The 19,509-nt window shown below is 39.3% G+C and overlaps 1 protein-coding gene across 2 annotated transcripts in view; it reads left to right on the top strand.

Moving 5' to 3' along the window:
• The window catches only part of ITGBL1 (integrin subunit beta like 1), a 208,687-nt gene extending 190,299 nt beyond the window's left edge, over nucleotides 1–18,388 (top strand). Inside the window, exons 9-11 of one of the 2 annotated variants that reach the window (XM_081214839.1) lie at nucleotides 4,529–4,675; nucleotides 11,975–12,106; nucleotides 13,056–18,388. In XM_081214839.1, coding sequence (XP_081070965.1) covers nucleotides 4,529–4,675; nucleotides 11,975–12,106; nucleotides 13,056–13,147 — 371 coding nt within the window. In that variant the 3' untranslated portion in view covers nucleotides 13,148–18,388. The remainder of the gene's footprint in view (nucleotides 1–4,528; nucleotides 4,676–11,974; nucleotides 12,107–13,055) is intronic. The other variant, XM_081214840.1, reaches the window with a different exon arrangement.
• Nucleotides 18,389–19,509: the final 1,121 nt, after the last annotated feature.

Here is a 19,509-nt window from a genome sequence, read left to right on the forward strand (position 1 = left end):
CTGATTTTCTGCCCTCAACCTCTCCCTCCTGCAGCTTCCATATCTATTAGATAACATCGTTATTCACAGGATTTCTTGAGTCAGAAAACTAGTCCTTTCTTTCTCTCACCTGCCACGTACAATCCAGCAGCAACTTCCATGGGTACCCCCATAAAGGTAGATCTCCAGCCACTTCTCCCCATTTGCACTACCACCACCCTGCTTGAAGCCTGCATCACCTTTCACTTGGACTCTGCAATACTCTCTCACTTTCCCCATCCTCACTTCCTCCCAACACACCTTAATTTCTCCCATCCAGTTGCCAAAATGAATTTGCAAACCATAAATTAAAACACATCCCTCTCTCGCATAACACCTTTCTATGATTTCCCCTTCCTCCTGGAATAAAATGTAGATGCCTTACCAAGAACAGATAATTTTCTATGTTCTCATTCCTAAATATTTCTCCAACTTTATTATTTTTTCATTTTTTCTTACTCATTACTCTTCAAATACATTGGCCTTTTTTTCACTGCCTATAACATGTGATGCTCTTTCTTATTCCGAGAATCTTCATTAGCTTTTCCAGAACATTAGCTATCTGGCTCTTTCTCAGCTGCTGGGTGTCAGAGAGCTGGCCACTCCAGTTAATAATGTTCTCTCTGCTGAATCTACCAACACCCTCCTTAATTCTTCCATAGCTCAAGTGTATTTGTTTCCTCATTGTTATTTGTTTTCTCCCCTGGTAGCCTATAAGCCCATGAGAGTAAAGCTAGTAAAATGCCTAGTACATAATAAAAAGTTCTTGAGTGGATGACTAAATTATTAGAGTTTATAAAGAAGATATTATTGAAAGCTTTAAAAAACATTATTTAAGTAAAGAGAAGTCATGTAAATAGCAAAGCAAAACATTTAAATAACAATGCATTTTGACCATTGTCTGGGCTAGATGCCAACTTAACTTTGTGGAAGGATGTGATAAATGAGCTAATAAGTGAAAAACAATCTCCTATTTCCTTGCATATAAATTTTATATTAAATTACTTGTGGTGAGATGTCATTTAATCATTCTCAATGAGATCCTAAATCAAAGGCAGAATGTCTTTCTCTGCCATAGAGATTAAATTATTCCAATTATGTCAAATGATGGTAATTCTTACTAACCCAGGGCTCGTAAGAAGCATAAACATTTGAAAAGTCCATAGCTGGATGGTATTGATGCTAAAAAGCTCTCTTTCTCTTCCTCCTCCTCCTTCTCCTTCTTCCTTTTGTATCACACATTATCTGCCTCCAAAGGTGGATAACTTGGATAACTTGTTTTGAACTTCTAAAGTAGGCTTCACTTTTAAGTGGACTTTTGTTTTATTGGAGAAATCAAGATAGAATCAGTTTTCATAACAATTCATTGAGTATATAACTCTTACACAGATTTGCTAACTTCATTCCACTCTAAGGCCATAGAAATAAAACAGAGCCATCTAAGAACAGTCTGTTGACTTTGAAGGACAGTTTATTAACCAGATGACCTATAAACATGTCCTGTATTCAGTTTATGGTTGTCAGTTGGGATTTGTGGGAAAAAATAAGAAGGGGATTTTGTTGAAAAATAACCTTACTCTACAAGTGTTTTTTGAGGATCCACTAAGTCTAAGGCAATGCTTGGCACTCTGAAGACTATAGTGATGGATCAGAAGTGATTCCTACCATCAGAGAATTCAGTCAAGTAATGGGTCTATCTGATACATAACTGCATATTATGAGGTAGAAGATAAAAATGTTACACAAGAGGTGAAAAATAAGATAGTATAGAAATTCAGAGGAGGGGAAGATGAATTCCACTTGGGGATATTAGAAAAATCTTCCAGAGGTGTAGTCACTTTCCCTGAGTTTTGAAAATCAAGCAGGATCTGGTTGTGTAGAGTAGAAGGCATGGATTCCCGTCTCACCAAAGTCATGAAGTCTGGAAAACACTGGAACTATGTCGGGAAAGATGAGTGGGTCAGGAAGTGTATGAAGGGGAGAAGAAGTAAGGTTGGAGAAGCAGCTGGGAATCTACTTCAGCAACCTAAGACATAAGGAAGGTTAAAGTAGGTGAACTTCATCCCATAAACATTAGGGAGTCACACAGTCCTAGATCTCAAGGCTGTGATGTGAGTAGAGTCATGTTATGGGAAGCTGAGAGTGAGAATATTGGAGAAAAATGTGATAGAAGGTTTCTCAAAGGTTTCTGATGATGATAGGAGTGGAAATTTTGAGGTTGTTTCAACAGGATCTGGCAACTCTTTGGATGAGGGAAGTGAGAGAGAGTCAAGTATGATCTGAATCATCTTGAACTGGTTGGCTAGAAGGAGAGTTGGGCTGTTAAAAGAGATGGGTGATACAGAAGCATAGCTTTTGGAAAGAAAATTATACATGCAGGTCTCGATGTATCAATTTCTGATGCTAGTAGAATACGAAGTATGGAATCACGGGAGAGGAATTTCAGAGAGATTGAGGGGCTGGAGATAGAGCCCTGTAATCATTGTGCTTATCTGAAATCCTATGATGAATTTTTCAAGAGAGAGATGGTAGAGAGATAAGAGAAGATGATTAAGGATAGACAATCAGGGGATTCCTACATTAATCAGATGAGACAAAAAGTAGAGGAATAAGTAGACGAAGGAGGAGGGTTGAAAGGGCCAGGAAAGTCCAATGACATGAAAACCAATATAGGAGAGACTTCTTAAGAAGAAAGTGCCCACGAACGTCAAATGTATACCTTCCTACTATGCAGCAGGTTAAAAAGACAGGAATTAAGAAAAGGCTCCTATGTGTCTCAGATTGATAGTCATTGTTTATTTTCCAAAATGAAATATACAGTCAGTGTGACGTGGAAAACGAGGGGACATTGAAATTAGAGAAAACTGGAGTCGGGTTCTGATCCTGTATGGTTGAGTTGTGTGATTTGAGGAAAAATTACTTAATCTCTCTGAGCCTTAGTTTCCTGACTGTAAAATGGTGATAATGCTCGACTCAGAGGGCTGTGGTGAGATGCAGTTCAATAAATCAGCATATGGACAAGAAGAGGTCGGCAGAAATAGGTCTGTTCATCCAGGTGTCTTTTAAGTTTGCCTCCCATTTGCTTTCCATTCACTTCCAGATGGTCACATGTTACAGAGAACTATCACTTGGGTCATGAGTACTTAGGTGTTTTAATCTGAACAATGAATTGCGAACAATTAAATATTGGCCAGCAATCCCTCCTTGTGCAGAAATGAGTGTAGAAAGAGGCAGGTGGGAGTAATTTACTAGTGAAGATCCCGCCAGAGCAAATGGTCAAGGCAGAATGGTCTCAAAAGGTCCAGTGGGGTTGAGCAGTCTGAATGACGATTTCATATATCCCTGCAAGTAAGGCAGGGACCACCATAACCATCATATTTGATTTTGCATCCCCTGGTGCCTAGCAAAATGCTCTGTTCATAGTAATTAGTAAAATTTTGCCAAACAAATAGCTGTTTTGTTTGTTCTCTTTGGAGAGACCTGGCTGTAAGGTAATGCACCTATAGAAAAAGAATCAAGCATTGATGGGAAGAAAGAGAAATTAACATGGAAGATGATGCAACTGAACGGAGTGTTGGTGGCCAGAGACTAGTCAGATGTATATGCCACTGTATAAGTGTCACAGATATAATGTTGCATACACACCAAAGAAAACATCCCCAAACCAGGAGCCAATGACAGAAACAAAAGGGAGGAAAAGATATGAGTCTAAGCCTCGTGCTGGTTTTAACTTCTGTACAGCAATAGGGAGACACCATTACTTACACTTATGTCTGTTCTTATTAGCAAGCAGAGGAGCGCAGGGAGAGCGTAATATACCAGATGCCATTTGTCTGGAGGTGAACCTTTGGTTTTTATTTGTAAGTGATAGGAGAGTAATCAATAAATGGGGCAGGCAGTGGTGACGTGACTAGCTGTGCAAATTGGTTTGGGTGTCAGGGCGTGCACAGTGAGGAAAAGCCTGAAGACCCCATCCTTATAAAAATGCAAATGGAGGGCTTCCCTGGTGGCGCAGTGGTTGAGAGCCCGCCTGCCAATGCAGGGGACACGGGTTCGTGCCCCGGTCCGGGAAGATCCCACATGCCGCGGAGCGGCTGGGCCCGTGAGCCATGGCCGCTGAGCCTGCGCGTCCGGAGCCTGTGCCCCACAACATGAGAGGCCACAACAGTGAGAGGCCCGTGTACCCCCCAAAAAAAAAAAAAAAAAAAAGCAAATGGAGAAGTATTGTGTATCAAGAAAGGATGGTCACAATCCATTTTAAATTGTTTCAAGCTTTCTCTTCTCTCTTGAAACCATCTCTGATGCGACATTCCAGAGGATTGTTTTCAGCGAGAACTCTGTTGCGAAGTTCTTTTAAACACTCACATGCCAAACTGTGCGTGCGGAGAAAGTGTGTTGGCTTGATAGGAAGAGAGCTACTCTGGTTTACATATTTCTTTCCTAAAGACTGTGACTCGGCTGGCTCTCTGCCCATCTACTCCTCTCACCCCACCCTGTGGTTGCCTCGCAGGCCACGGCACGTGTTCCTGCGGTCGCTGCGTTTGCGGGCGAGGATGGTTCGGGAAGCTCTGCCAGCACCCGCGGAAGTGTAACCTGACGGAGGAACAGAGCAGGAGTCTGTGCGAATCGGCAGATGGCGTACTGTGCTCGGGGAAGGGTGAGTGTCCGCTGCAGCTCTGGCCAGAATCCCTGTTCTGACACGTGGTTTACACGGCAGCAGGTACAACCAGCTTCTGCAGACTGCACTCTGCTGAACGCAGACCCCTCTGTCCTCTGCCCGGACCAGACTTTAAGCTTGGAATTTCTCCCATTCAAACGATAATGGAAATTATTATCAAAAGGAGAGCCTCAAATATACCTGTGTGCTGCTTTCTTTAGTTGTAAATGAATTTGTGATAGAAACATGGGTTTATCTAAAGGGACTATAGCTCACATGCACACACCTCCTCTGCGTGTGTGGATCTAAATAAATGCCACTATAAATGAAAATGCCAGAGATAAAATAATTTTTTAAATTAAAAAAAAAGTTGCCAGGGCTTCCCTGGTGGCGCGGTGGTTGGGGGTCCGCCTGCTGATGCAGGGGACGCGGGTTCGTGCCCCGGTCTGGGAAGATCCCACATGCCGTGGAGCGGCTGGGCCTATGAGCCATGGCCGCTGAGCCTGCGTGTTTGGAGCCTGTGCTCCACAACGGGAGAGGCCACAACAGTGAGAGGCCTGCGTACCACAAAAAAAAAAAAAAAAAAAAAAAAAAAAAAAAAAAAGTTGCCAAATGAAGTTCAGGGCCTGAGAAAATGAATTGCATGAGGCAGGTTTCATGTGAAAAGATCCCTGGGCACTTGCTATGTTCAACGTCACTGCTGAATAAAAAGAATTGACGATTGTATAAAGAAAACCAACAAGATAGACTGGGCACTGAATGGGCCAAAAAGGCAAAAGGATAAGTTGATTGAATAGGAGCCACTAACTCAATCAAACATTTACCGCAGAAACAGATTCTAGAAGAAAAGCCACCCTACCAGTGCCCCTTCCCCCCACCCCCAAAAAGGGCAGAACAGGGTTTTTTTTCCTGAGCAGAGAAAGAATACTAATTAATAGATTGAATTGTAACTATCTTGATGTTGATGCTTCTGTATAAATTCTCCAAGAGACTTTAAAATCCTGCTCTCACAGTGCCTGTGGGCCCATCTAGGAGGCTGTCACGTTCCTCTTTGCTAGTGGCTAGGAAAACACCTAGGAAGATTCTGGAAGTGCACGGATTCTCACTAAATTTTCGGGAGCTGCCCTGCAGGGAACTAGATGTCCTGGAGCTTCCCAGCTCTCTTCTTCAGCTCACTAGCCTCCTTGCAGAACAGATGATGCCCCCCCACCCCCGGCCCCTTTCAGACATGGCAAAGCTCTAGCTGAAGTTGCATTTACTTTCAAACACCTACCCTGGGGCAGGATTAGCAGGTAAATGTCTTTCTGAAGAAGACACAGGGAAGAAAGGGAATCTCTGAATACCAATGGAGGAGCCCTCAGAGATGTGCCCCTAAACAGTGGCTGTTGCTTCCTCTCAAGGCTGATGCTGACAGGTTGAAGGGGGCTTCTTGACACAATTGCCAAGATAAAATCTGATGGATGCTGTGACCACATAGGGTGCCGGGAGGAAGGCTGAAAATTGATACGAGCGTGATCATTTCAATAGAAAACAATGTTCTTCATTTCCAGGAATCCTGTATTTGAGGCTCGTGTTTTCATTGTTCAGGCAAGGAGGCCATGCCCTCACCCTAATGCAGTTACAGCAGTCAGGTGGCTCTCAAAGGAGATTAAAGCAATCACTGTGTACCCAGTTTGTTCTCCCATTAAATTCGATCTAATTCCAAATCCCGAACAAATCTTGTACCAGTTTGGTTCTCAGGGGGGGCCTCAGCTCCTGGAAACACTTTGTTTGGGGTTCAGGCTCTGTTGGGAGAACCAAAAAGGAAGAAGGAGAGGTTAAAAGGAAGACAAAGGGAAGGAACTGAGGAGGAAGAGATTAATAAAGAAAACAAGGAAGGAGGTAGGGATGGAATTAACCTTCAAGGATGAAACAGGAAAGAAGAAAAAAATGCTATCAGATTAGAATGGAGGGTAGAAAAGAGTACTGGGAATGACTGGTTTGTCTGAATTGGATTTTTTTGAGCATAGGTCCAAACACAATATCACAGAGTTTAGGTACTTTTAGTTGGTTTTCCATAATGGCATTATCCTTAGAATAAGGATATTAGCTTTCCGTATAAACTCTACTGAATGAAGAAGCCCATTCATATTAAAAAATGTGTGTGCTTGTTTATATTTATTTTAAAAACCATCAATTGTGCGTGTGTCTGTTTACTAGACACAGTATCACATCATTAACAGTGTCCGTAAGCAGGTCTTGGCTAAGTTACGTCCAGTTGCGGGTGCTGGAAGAAAACACAAAACCATGTTCACTGGACTAGTGAATAGCACTCTGTCATTGCCCAAACTGAATTTCATTCCAAAGGAGGAGTTGTCCCTTTTCAAGAAATGAACATTCTTATTAAAGTCATTACATTCTTAGGAGAGTGACTCATTTTTTAGCCTCATAAATGTAGAAAATGTAAAAAAAAAAAAAGAAAAAAAAGAAAAAGAAAAAAATAGGTTGACTAAATATTGGCCCAGAGGCATTTCCTCAAAATGAAACAAAACAGAACAAGAAACTCTCTCTAGTTAATGCCTTTTCAAATTGTTTGCTTTGGATGGTGGGAAATATATCCTTGTATCAATGAAGAGTTAACAGCATATTTGTCTGAACTATTTGTTTATCCTTCAACGGGTAGAGAGTTTTAAACTCAGAAGGAAACGTAAAACCTACCTCGAGGCTGTACATTTGGAGATTGCTGTTAGTGACGATGCTGGCATGCCTAGTGTTGGCAGCAGCTGGCTGTGGGCTCCTTCCTTTTCTTCCTGTTCTGGAAGAATCCATGCTGGACTATAGAGCAAGAAAGTGCTACACGTGAGATGGTGGACCTGTGTCTTTCCAAGAATAGTGGGGATGCAGAAGTTATCCTTGTCCCCATAGAGGGCACCGTCCAACCCCCACCCCAAGAACCACAAGAAAAGCAGCTCATGAAACAGACTAAGGGTCTTCAGCATGGTGGCAGAGAAGAGAAATCCCTTCCAAGTTATGTAAACTGGGGCCATAGACTAAGGGTCTTCAACATGGTGGCAGAGAAGAGAAATCCCTTCCAAGTTATGTAAACTGGGGCCATAGACTAAGGGTCTTCAACATGGTGGCAGAGAAGGAAATCCCTTCCAAGTTATTTAAACTGGGGCCATAGACTAAGGGTCTTCAACATGGTGGCAGAGAAGGAAATCCCTTCCAAGGTATTTAAATTGGAGCCATAGACTAAGGGTCTTCAACATGGTGGCAGAGAAGAGAAATCCCTTCCAAGTTATGTAAACTGGGGCCATAGGCTAAGAGTCTTCAATATGGTGGCAGAGAAGGAAATCCCTTCGGAGTTATTTAAACTGGGGCCATGTAGTTCTGGATACATCTCATGGACTTGCCAGAATGCCATGTACTTTGTCCTCAAATTTGTAAATGAAAACCCCTCACCCCGATTTTCACAAAGGAAATCAAGTCTTTTTCTTTCTTCGATCACGGGGCAGGTGCGAGCAGTGGGCCTGAGATTCCCAGGGCACAGCACTTAGCAGCCTAGAGCCGGCTGTTTCCAGCAGAAAAAAATGAGGCTGAAATGTGTGGTCCCCAGGAGCTGTGAATAAAGCTGCCACCTCAGGAGACGATGAAGAAATAGCATTTTATTTCTTTACAAATTTATAGCCAAGACAATAAATCACTCCATAGAAAAATTTAAAACAAGATGTACATTGTCGTGATCTTCATAACAGATGGAAGAGTTAGTACAATAGTGAAATCTGCCTGCTGGGATGTCGGGTTGCAGCATTTTGTCAGGCTTGATGGACGAAAAAGAAAGTCTGACTCTGTTAATGGGGCAGCTAACAAAGGTGCCTCGCCCTTATACTCGGTTGTTTGCGGGAATAACCAGAGATGATCTCAGAGCCAGGTCTCCCCTAAACCTAGCTACCTTTGCGGAATACGTGATGTAATTTATAGGCTGTTTGTTTGTTTGTTTGGGGATTTATTTATTTGGATCCAAGAATACACAATAACCTTCTTACCCTGATAACTTCAACCCAGATCTAGGTGATCCACTCTGATATCCTTAAAGATGCTGTTGTGTGACAATGATCCTAACTGCATGTCACTCAATGACCCCTTACACTCTTACATTGATACTCGAGTAATGCGTCGTCCAGATTAAGTCCATGGTACCTCCACCACCTATCCCTCCCCTCCGTCTGACCCGTTCTCCATCTCTGGAAAAAAGAAAGGGTGAAAGTCATGGTTCAAAAACCAGTCTTTACCCCATGCTCTAGTTGCCTCACCCGATATGGCTGTCGGGGCAGATCTGTAGGACACATGACTCATTTTTTTAAACTATATGAAAGTTTTTTTTTTGTTTTTGTTTTTTTTCCCCTGGGAGAGGCATCACAGGTAGGTAGGTACAAGAGCAGATTGAATCAGATAGGAATCTTAGGTTAACTGATGTACTCTCATTTTCTCATCTTTGAAGGCAGAAGAATTTCATTTCTTTCCCCTTCTTGTGTCCTAAGGATGCTCTGAAGACAAATGAGAAAATGTGGCTGATTCCTGAGGAATGGAAGCCTGTGAGAAGCACAGAAGGGAGATCAGAGCACTCTTTAGGGTCCTTATACTAAGAAAGACAATAAATGGGTCAGTGATATTGTGGTCGTGAACTTACTACCCTAGAGATCCTGCCAAGATGAGCCAGCTTCTCCCTATAGCTGGACTGGGTCTCATGGGTGTGAGTGGAGCCCGGCCAGCTGAGCTGAACAATTGCTCCCCTCTTGGCAGTCATGTGGCCTGTGCCTGACTGACAGAATCCTTTGCCTCAGTTTTTCCCTTTCTAGAGATGGGCAGTTTGACCCCCCATTACTGATGAAAACAGAGCACTTTACAACGAAGGCGCTGCTATAAGAGGTCCTAACAATGATCACAGTGTGTTAGTATTACATGCTAGTCCTAGTTTCACAAGCAGAAGAATTTCCTACCTCTGAGAGGCACAAACAAGAGAGAACAACACAGCTGGGGAAAACGCTGACTGAGAAAAGCTACTTTTTCATAGCACATACAAAAATCAGTCCCCATTTTTCACTTTTTCAGCGACTAGTAGACTTTTGGAACTGGAATTTGTCAAATGGTCTACCCATGATACCATATTAACTTCAGCTGAGCTTACCAGTTTTAGGAAAATACTTTGCTATAGACTGAAGCTAAGCATTCCAAAAGCAAGAGCAGTAATTAAAATAGTTCCAAGGCCAGAGGTTAAGTTTAAAAATGAAATGTGAGATCTTTTCATGAATTGTGACAAAATACAAAAAAATATCCTAGGCATAAGATGTGAATATCATGGACAAATAAAGTCATTTACTTCTGCTGCTTTGTAGAAATAATTTTGGAATGCAAAGGAAGTACTATTTTAGAAACAACTGAAAACAATCCAATTCTTCCAGTAATTACTCACGGAAATAAAGCACGAAATATGGTGCTTTCTGAGGAAATTTCAATGAAAAGTCAATGAAATGTCCCAAGTTGTTTTTTTGTTTTGGGGTTTTTTTTTTTGCAGATATGTTGCTAACCATTTACTAAGTGAGCAGTTGAACGGTGAACACTCCCATGCCTAGAAATTTGAAAGAAATCTTTAAAACTAGGATAAATTTCTAAAATAAGGTAACACTGTACCTGAATGAGACCAAGAAGGAGCCAGCCTTCCTCACAGACTGAGCCGGAAGGCCTCGCTCACTGGTTCCTAAGCAACCATCAGGCTGTCACTCACTCATCAGAACTGAAAGTTGTCTAGATTTTACTCAAGAGAAGGCAAATCAACCAAGACCCTCGGGAAAGCAAGTCAAGACTAAATGAAATCATGCTGTGCTTAAGCAAGGACTTAACAAATGTAAACCCAGCCCTGAGCACATAACTAGTACTCCCTTACTTTCCACATGACAAGGAATGTGGAAGGTTTAACTTGGCCATTGGGGATTTTTGCCACTGAAATGCAGATAGTCATTTCCATGAGATGAAATACTACATAGTGCTTAATGCTTGAGATACATTTATACAGATCCTTTCCTGATTCCATGGTATGAGGAAATCCTTTTCTCTAGCCACTTTACTCAGTTTGTTAACTCATTTTTTAAGCACTGTGCTTCCTAGAGGCACTAATGATTGATTCCTGCCCCTCTCCGACTATATTTTGAACTTACCAAGTCAGGAATTTTGTTAAATAGGTCAAAGTACTTTTTTCTACTTCACAATCTCTTAAGGTGATTTTTGACCAGAACAATTTAGTGATAAGCATCTTTTAGTAAAAGGAAAACATGCTTGGAAGGACTAACCCATCCAAGGAAATAGAAGGAAGGGAAAGTCCTTTTTATGTGTTTTCCTTTAAATTTTAAAGGTGTCTTTACTGTGGTTGTAGACGTAATTTTGCCACATGGGGTTTTATAGGCCATCAGATGAAGACATTTAGACTGTGAGAGCTTTCTTCCCTTTGTGACACCATTTAATCCATATATTTTCTCTTCTTTTAAACATATTTAAATAATTAATAAAATTATTTCTCAGCAAAGCAAAATGTTTTTAATAACTAGAGGAATTTTTTAATTAGTGACATTAATTAAATAATTAATTAAAAAGAGGGGATGTGTAAAGTAATGGAAAAGGTGGTTGGACCTAGAGCCTCATAAAAGATGGACATTTTGGGGGAATTAGAGCTATCCTTGATTATGGCAGGAAATCCTGAGAATGAAATCTGATAAGTTGAATATACATGAGTTATTATGTGTGTATTTTTATCACTTTAAAGAGCTACCCAATATACAGGCACGTCCCTATTTTAAGAAAATCATGTAAACAAAAGTCCAGAATTGTAAGCACAATAATTTAGTATTTCTTTTATTAATAAATGCATCCCCACTTAATAGAACTTGCTATTCAATTCCTTTAAAAAAACAAGCACCTTTAAAGCATGATTCAATTCAGAAAAAAAAGCAGAAAAAAACATCTATTTTTGAATACCTTTTTTGGAAGGCCATCTATAAGAATCAACCACATTCTGCTCACACTGACATTTCAACCAGGCTGGGCCATGGAACATTTGCTCAAGGCTAATTGCAACTGTCTAGATCCATAATGAAGCCTTTCCTGGATAACCTTTACGAATTACAGTGAGTCAGGCTCCCCTCTGAGCGACAGGCTATTCAATAAACTTTTCCCTTTGGAGGATAGGTTATTAGAGGTCTGTTGTCGCTGCACTGATGATTTTCTGTTCTAGACGGAAACCTTTAGTTAAGTGGTGACAGCAAGTAGTGCCCTTTGTGATTTCAGGTTCTTGTCACTGTGGGAAGTGCATTTGTTCTGCCGAAGAATGGTATATTTCGGGAGAATTCTGCGACTGTGACGACAGGGACTGCGACAAACATGATGGTCTCATTTGCACAGGTGCAGTATCAACCTACCCTAACTGTTCTATGTCACAGTTGGCAATAAAGACAGATGATACCCACCACGTACTGCCGTAGACAGCTGGGCAGGAGAGCGTCCGCGTAATCAAGACCCACTATTCACAGGAAGTCACCACAGAAGGGGAGTGGGCCTTAGCGGACAAAAGTAACCATGCCCTCAACTCACACATATGCAGTTATATGTTGAAAAGAGAAAATAATCGTCCTGACAACCATTTTACTTTGAGCCTGGTGTAGGGAATGGAGTATTATTTTAAACAGGACCCAGGTACCACTAATTCAAAGATGGTTGATGTATTGGTTGGCTGCAGGGAGTGGGGTGTGTGTGTGTTGGGGGGATGAGGGAGACTTAGCAGTGTCATAGCTACTGTTGTCCCAAGTTATTGAATCCTGATAATTGGTTATAAAATACATCTGCTTGAACAAGTTACAGGGGAAAGAGAGACATGTTATGTTGGTTCTCCTTGTTTCTAGTTGAAGGTAAAAGATGAATGCTTGTGTATGTCATTAAGCTAGACATTCACTGTCTGTCCGTCCCTCTGTCACAAGGCTCCTTTTCTAGCTGATTCCTCAGCTTACCTCATTCTATGTCAGGGGACTTTATGGTTTTTAGCATTGTCAGACATAACTTGCTCTCTACAGGAAAACAAAATTATGACATGGAAGCCACCTGGAGTGACACAGGATGGTCACTGTTAGATGACACACAGATGGTGGCATCAAGCAGATGCCATTAATTATGTGAAAAATCACATTTCCCATAGCTGCTAAATGAGATAATGATAAGATGGCTACAGAATAGAATAAGAAAACTGCAGAGGATGAATAAAATGGTCTTGATTATGAACTGCTGTGGTTTAGAATAACATATTTTAACTTGGTGACTTTCGATCATGATAATGACTCCCCTGTGTACTTTATTGCAGGGAATGGAATCTGTAGCTGTGGAAACTGTGAATGCTGGGATGGATGGAACGGAAATGCATGTGAAATCTGGCTCGGCACAGAATATCCTTAACAATCCATGGCAGAGAACTGGATTCTCCTTTTTCTAGGCCATTAAAACATATAAATGCAGAGGGAACCATATATAATCAGCACTAGGACAGGTCAAACAGACCACTGTATGTTTTTCTATTTCTGAATGCCTCAGTGAAATCTGGGTACCCATTAAAAATGAGTTAAGCAAATTCTGATGTAAATAACGCCAGAAAGATTTTTTTCTACCTTAATTTACATCAGTGGTTCTCAACAGGGCAAGTTTACCACCCAGAAGACATTTGGCAATGTCTACAGACAGTTTTCATTGTCTCACTGGGTGGGGTGGGAGGGCGTGCTGTGGGCATCTAGTGGGTGGAGGCCAGGGATGCTGCAAACATCCTCTGGTGCAGGACAACCTACCACAGCAAAGAATTATCTGACTTCAAGTATCAATGGTGCCTGAGCTGAGAAACATTGAGTTACATCGTTGTTAGAAATGCACACCCCTATACAAGAAAGACCATATTGGAGTCTAAGGAAAAGATATATCCTCACATAAATCTATTGACCATATTTTGCCAGTATTTCCATGCGGAGACATGAGGTATACAAACACACATGGGCTAGGGGAGTAGGCAGAAACTACATAACCAGTGCTTTTGAAAAAAAAAAAAACTGGTCATTTTAGCCATTAAGTCATTTGTCATTTGTCTAGTCCCACTTTAAATTCACACAAGGGACTTCCCTGGTGGTCCAGTGGTTAAGACTTCGCCTTCCAATGCAGGGGGTACAGGTTCAATCCCTGGTCGGGGAGCTAAGATCCCACGTGCCTCGTGGCCAAAAAACAAAAACAAAAACCAAAAACATAAAACAGAAGCAATATTGTAACAAATTCAATAAACACTTTACAAATGGTCCACATCAAAAAAAAATCTTTGAAAAAAATTAAAAATAAACTCACCCAAAAAAAGACTCTTAAGATTAAGGAAGATATGAAAAATGCAAAATTCGACATTTTTAATAAATGGTGACATAAGTTGCTTATATTCTGTGTCAGTATATATCTGCCTACTGAGGATTAACCCAAAAAATGAATTTTTATTCAGGGGTATCTATTTTCTGTTTCTAGAACATTTTTAAAAACTGGGCAAGAGTTACATATACAAGAAATAAGATTTTTTTACTGTTTACTCCATGGTAACTTGCCTTTTAAAAAGACAACATATAGTTAGATATATGATGGGCCTGAAATATACATTCACTTCTCAAAAGATTCTTATTTACAAGGATACATGACTTACTGGAAAAGTAGGGACATGCAAAGAAATCAAGAAGAGATACTATAATAAAAAGTCTGAAAAGCTCAGAGGATTTTTTTAAAAATCCAGAAATGGCTGAAATAGAAATTACAAATATTCACTCAATAATAAGAACAAAATGTTTATTTTCTTAATGGTGAAATTCTGCTCTGTATGAAATTCACATTGCATTATGAAAATGTACAATAATTTGGACTTCCCTTACATATTTACAGTTAAGTCTACTTATACACATTAGTTTAGTCAACCTTCAATTATTTAGAGCTAATAAAAACCCCACTTTTTTTCTAAATGTGATTTATATTTTGTAAAATCCTAGAATAATGTAACAAAATCATTTCCATATTGTTTAAGATGAAAATTTTTGCTTGGAAATTTTACTTGATGATGTAAATATTCTAGAGTCGTGGCTTGGACTTTTCTAAGTCAAATCACCAAAGATAAGGAAACTATGTATCTGCTGAGTTACTTAAAAATTTGATATTGAAAATTATTTAAGAGAAAATTTAACTGATGCTGATTTTTATAGTACTAATAGTGTTCTCATACTTGAAGAGATTTATAAAATTGTCATCCCTATCCTGAGATTAAGGAATGCAACCATGTAAATTGTATCTCTATTATTAAGTATGTCAATTGATATATCAGTTTTTGTAAAATGAGGGGACTATAAGCAGTCAAGAAATAATACAGATTGTACTCTTTCCTCTTCTCTATCTAAACAGTTTAAGCCTCAAACAAATCTGTTCTCATTGTTCATTTGCAATTTTGATGCCTTATGTGATGATGCACAAACATTGGAATTCATTACCTTATCCAGCTATCATAATACAAATGACTTTCAGTTTCCCCTCTTGCAGAACCCTGCTTTCTATAAAGGACCAGATAGTAAATATTTTAGACTGTGGGTCACATACATCTCTTTAGAAGATTCTTGTCTGTTCATGTTTAATACTTTAAAATGGAAAAAATAAAAATAAAAACCTCATTCTGAGCTCCTGGGCCATAAGAAACAGATTGCAAGCTGTATTTGGCTTGCAGCTGAGCAGTAGTTTGCCATCCTGCTCTACTGGTACGACCCTTAGTTTCCTGTCTCATCACGTTACCCTAGGTGTGTCTTATTTTTCTTATTATTCTCTATATTTGTTATCCCTGCAACAAGAATGCTGCTCTTTTTATATTTTCGTGTAAGAAAAATGTTCTCAGCATTTATGCTTTTTAAGAAGTTTAAATATGGAGAAATTACTTTATTATAAAGTTCAGAATGTGATTTGTCCAAATTTTTTGACAAAATCTATTATAGTCCTCTATATTCTGTGGTTCATTTAGCCATGAATTATTGAACCAAAACTGAATTATAGCATAAGTCACATGGTACCTAACCTCTAATGAATATTTTTCTTTTAAAACAGAAATATTTTCTTTTTACCTCTGTCTGTCTGCTACAACAGTTCTTGTGCGTGTTTTTATGTGTGATTTTGTCTCTAGCAATGAAACATCAATAGATCTATTAAGAAGTGATTTAATTTACATGTTTTAAGTTGGAGAAAAATAAAATAAACATAGTTACGTGTAAAGACATAGATTCTACCCTTCTTAAATGTAATTTTGTACTTTGACTTTTGATTCCATTACTAAGATAAAAACTCCCTCTTCAAAAAAAAGGCAGGGCAAGAACAAACTTGTACTAGGTGGAGGGAAAATATGCAAATTTTGTTGGCTTGTTCAAGTTGGTCGGCAGTTATGGTGGGATTAACGTCAACTGGGAAAGATGCGACACGTTTGCAGATGGTGTTGGCACCAACCCTGCTTGCTTGGCTAACCATCACTGAGGAATTCTTCCATAAAGGACTTTTTAATAAGATTCTACTAACGTCCTAAGACCTAAGAGAACCACTATATCCTGTTGTCTTCCTGGACTCTGAGCTAATCAAGATTCCTACCGCGCATTGGAAGGAATGGCCTCCACGACCTCAAATGCAAACACAACATGGGAATTAGACCAAATGATAGAGAAAACCAGGAAAAAACAAAAACATAACTCAGCCTTTGTTTGCGGATTCACTATCAAACCTTTGAAACCCTACTCAGTATTCGAGAGAGTCAACAGGCCCTGTGTGCCACTTTGTAAGCTAAGAAAGCTACACTATGAAATGTATTTTACTCCAAAGTAATACTATTCACACCTGGAGTTTGATATGCCTGCGTTTAACTCAAAAGCTTGCCCTGGATATAGTCTTGTTCTGAAATAACATTGAAAATTTTTAATGATTTTCAATTCCTTCTAAAATGGATTTCTTAGTCACTCTGGTTTCTCCTTCAAATGTTGTCACTCTAATATTAGGGAGAAAACTTTAAATGAAGTGATACATGTCTAACTTAAAAAGAAAGAAGTTTTTTTCTTGTTGTTTTTTAAAAAAGAACCAAATCTGATGTTGGTCATCCTGAAAACAGTGGACTGTTTTAGTGCTTTAGGCATTCATTAAGCAACTGGCCAGGTGTGATAAAGTCTTCTTACTCTCCAAGAGGCAAACAATTAGATGGACTGCAGCAGGAGTCTTGTGGGCCCATCTTGAAGCCAGCCCTTAACCCAAACACTCAGGGCAAGGGAACATTTAGAGCCCGAATCTCTAAATTCTCCAAGATTTGTAATGACATGATGCTCAGTTCCATTTTACTCTTTATATAGGCTGAACCATTTGCATCTCTTCTATAATTTTTCCAAGTAAAGTTGTAGCAAAATATTTTAGAAAGCAAACTTATAGGAAAATAAAATGATGTCACCTGGACTATCAAAACAATGAACATTCCAGAGCATTGTTGAGGAATGAGTGAAACAGCTACCATAACAAATCAGTAGACATAACCCTCTCACACCAGATATGGATGCAAAAGGAATGTGATATTGGAAAAAGTTGATAAGATCGACATATGTACATGGAGGTACAGAACACGTGGTGGTCTCTAAATACAAATGAATTCCATCAGATTTACTGTACAGAACACCAAAGGTGACAGATTGCACTTACTTAAAACAGCAAACAATTTTTGAGGGGAGAAAATGGTGGAATCTTATCCTGGAAAAATAGCAAGAGAGGTATCATGAAAGAGCTAAAATTTTCTTTGGCACGGTAAAGGGGGAAAATGAGTTTACCAAACTTATTCACATGACATTTCTCTATATCTGTGGGTGATGCAATGCCATTTCATTACATAAAGTTGTTCAATGTTTTTGAATATGCCATCATATAAATATTTTATTCAATATGTTGTATTTATGAATACAACAAATGATATTCAACACAGAAACTGTACAATGCAGACAAACTCTTTGTATGTAGATTAATACACACCAATGGTTCTTGATACACAGGTCCTACAACATGCAGTTCATCAGTGCTGTCCTCGTTCCATGCAACAGGTCAGACCAGACACAGAGGAAATGATCTAACTAAATCACAAATAACAAGGACCCCTCTGCAATACATCTAAACATATATTAGAAGAAAGTGTTTTGACATCCATTCATAGGGATAAATGCCCTTATAGATAACTCATGTAAAAAACAAAACAGAGATACACATTTACTGAAATCTCAGTCACTTACAAAAATAAATCTTGTCATAATTTTAACCAATAAACAAGCTTACAGGGGAAAAAGAAACCAGCAAGTAGGGCTGATTACCCAAAAACATATAGGTGGGGTTGTTTGATGTGTGTGTGTGTGCCTGTGCACAGTAGGGTAAGTCCATCTAATTGGAATTTCAAGTTGCCACATACTACGGAATATATGTCTTCCCTAAACAATTGGTTAATGAAATTCATCTAATGTATTTTAACTTAGCCTGTTAAAAATAATAGGCTTTAAAATGGTGTAACAAGAAATCAAGAGAGGTCAAAAGAATCAATTGTTGTATTTGTTCTTTAGCACTATCGACAATAAATCTACTCAAACGTTACGCTAACATTTTATTTATTAAAGTGGAATTCAATACGAAAATGAAATAAGCATAAACAGTTAAATTGATAGTAAATCTTTAATCAGCTAAGCAGGCCAAAATTTTTAAATGCTGGGCAAGGGCTGTCATGGAGACTTAGGAAAGCAGTGACAAAATAATTTCCCAGTAAATACAATGCAGATGGGAGAAAATGGCGACTGGGTCATCCTTCCACATGGAAATAATAACAAGAGGCCAGTACATTGATCCCACGTATAGTTTTCTATAAATGAGGTTCAGTTTGGTCTCAGTTAACTCTTCTGAGGAGAAAACATTGAAATTTATTAAGTATACACAGAGTTAACAAATATATTTCCAAACAGCTTAGTATCAAACATTTTGAAACTCTTTATATCCAATATTGAACATTTTGCATGGTTTCTTCACTGTGGAGTCAACTATTCATGGACTTTCTTAGTCGTTGTCTTCCCTAAGCTCAGAATTCAGCAGTATTAAATTCCAAAGGAAGTTAAGAAAGCAAGATCAAAGAAAAGCAAAAAAAAAAAAAAAAAAAAATCGGACCGAAAACCTGATGTTTGAACGTGTTGGTTTGCCTTTAGTTTTAATCTAGAATAATTCAACAGACTGCATTCTGAGATCATGGCAAGGCACCTCTAACTCAGCCATTGGGCCACAGCGGCCCGAGAAGCTGAGTCAGAGGTATGGACTGGTGAATTACACAGTACCTGACTCAGCATGCTGAGCTAAAAAAAATATTTTTTTTCCTAATATGTCCAGTTTAAAAACTTGTTAAACACCAAAAATATTAAAGTCTAATTTATAACTAACGTTTGCATTGCTGCTGCAGAAAAGAACACAACAGCCGCCTTGCCCATGCTCTGCTGAGTATGAGTGGAATGCAGCCCAAACCGGGGATGGCATTAAGTTTGGTTCATTAAAAACAGGAAGGATTCTATCTGAAATGGATTTAGGTAACACAATTCTTGTAGGTTGTAATTATTGATTTTTTTTTCCTTTTTTCCAAATAATGAGGATTCATAGATGAAAATGAACCTTAATCAGGCCTACAAGGCCTACAGAGTTCTTTGGACCCACTTTCTCAAAAACCAGTGGGTCTTGCT

This window comes from Mesoplodon bidens, assembly GCF_964165515.1.
Source record: "Mesoplodon bidens genome assembly, chromosome: 17".
NCBI classification, from domain to species: Eukaryota; Metazoa; Chordata; class Mammalia; order Artiodactyla; family Ziphiidae; genus Mesoplodon; species Mesoplodon bidens.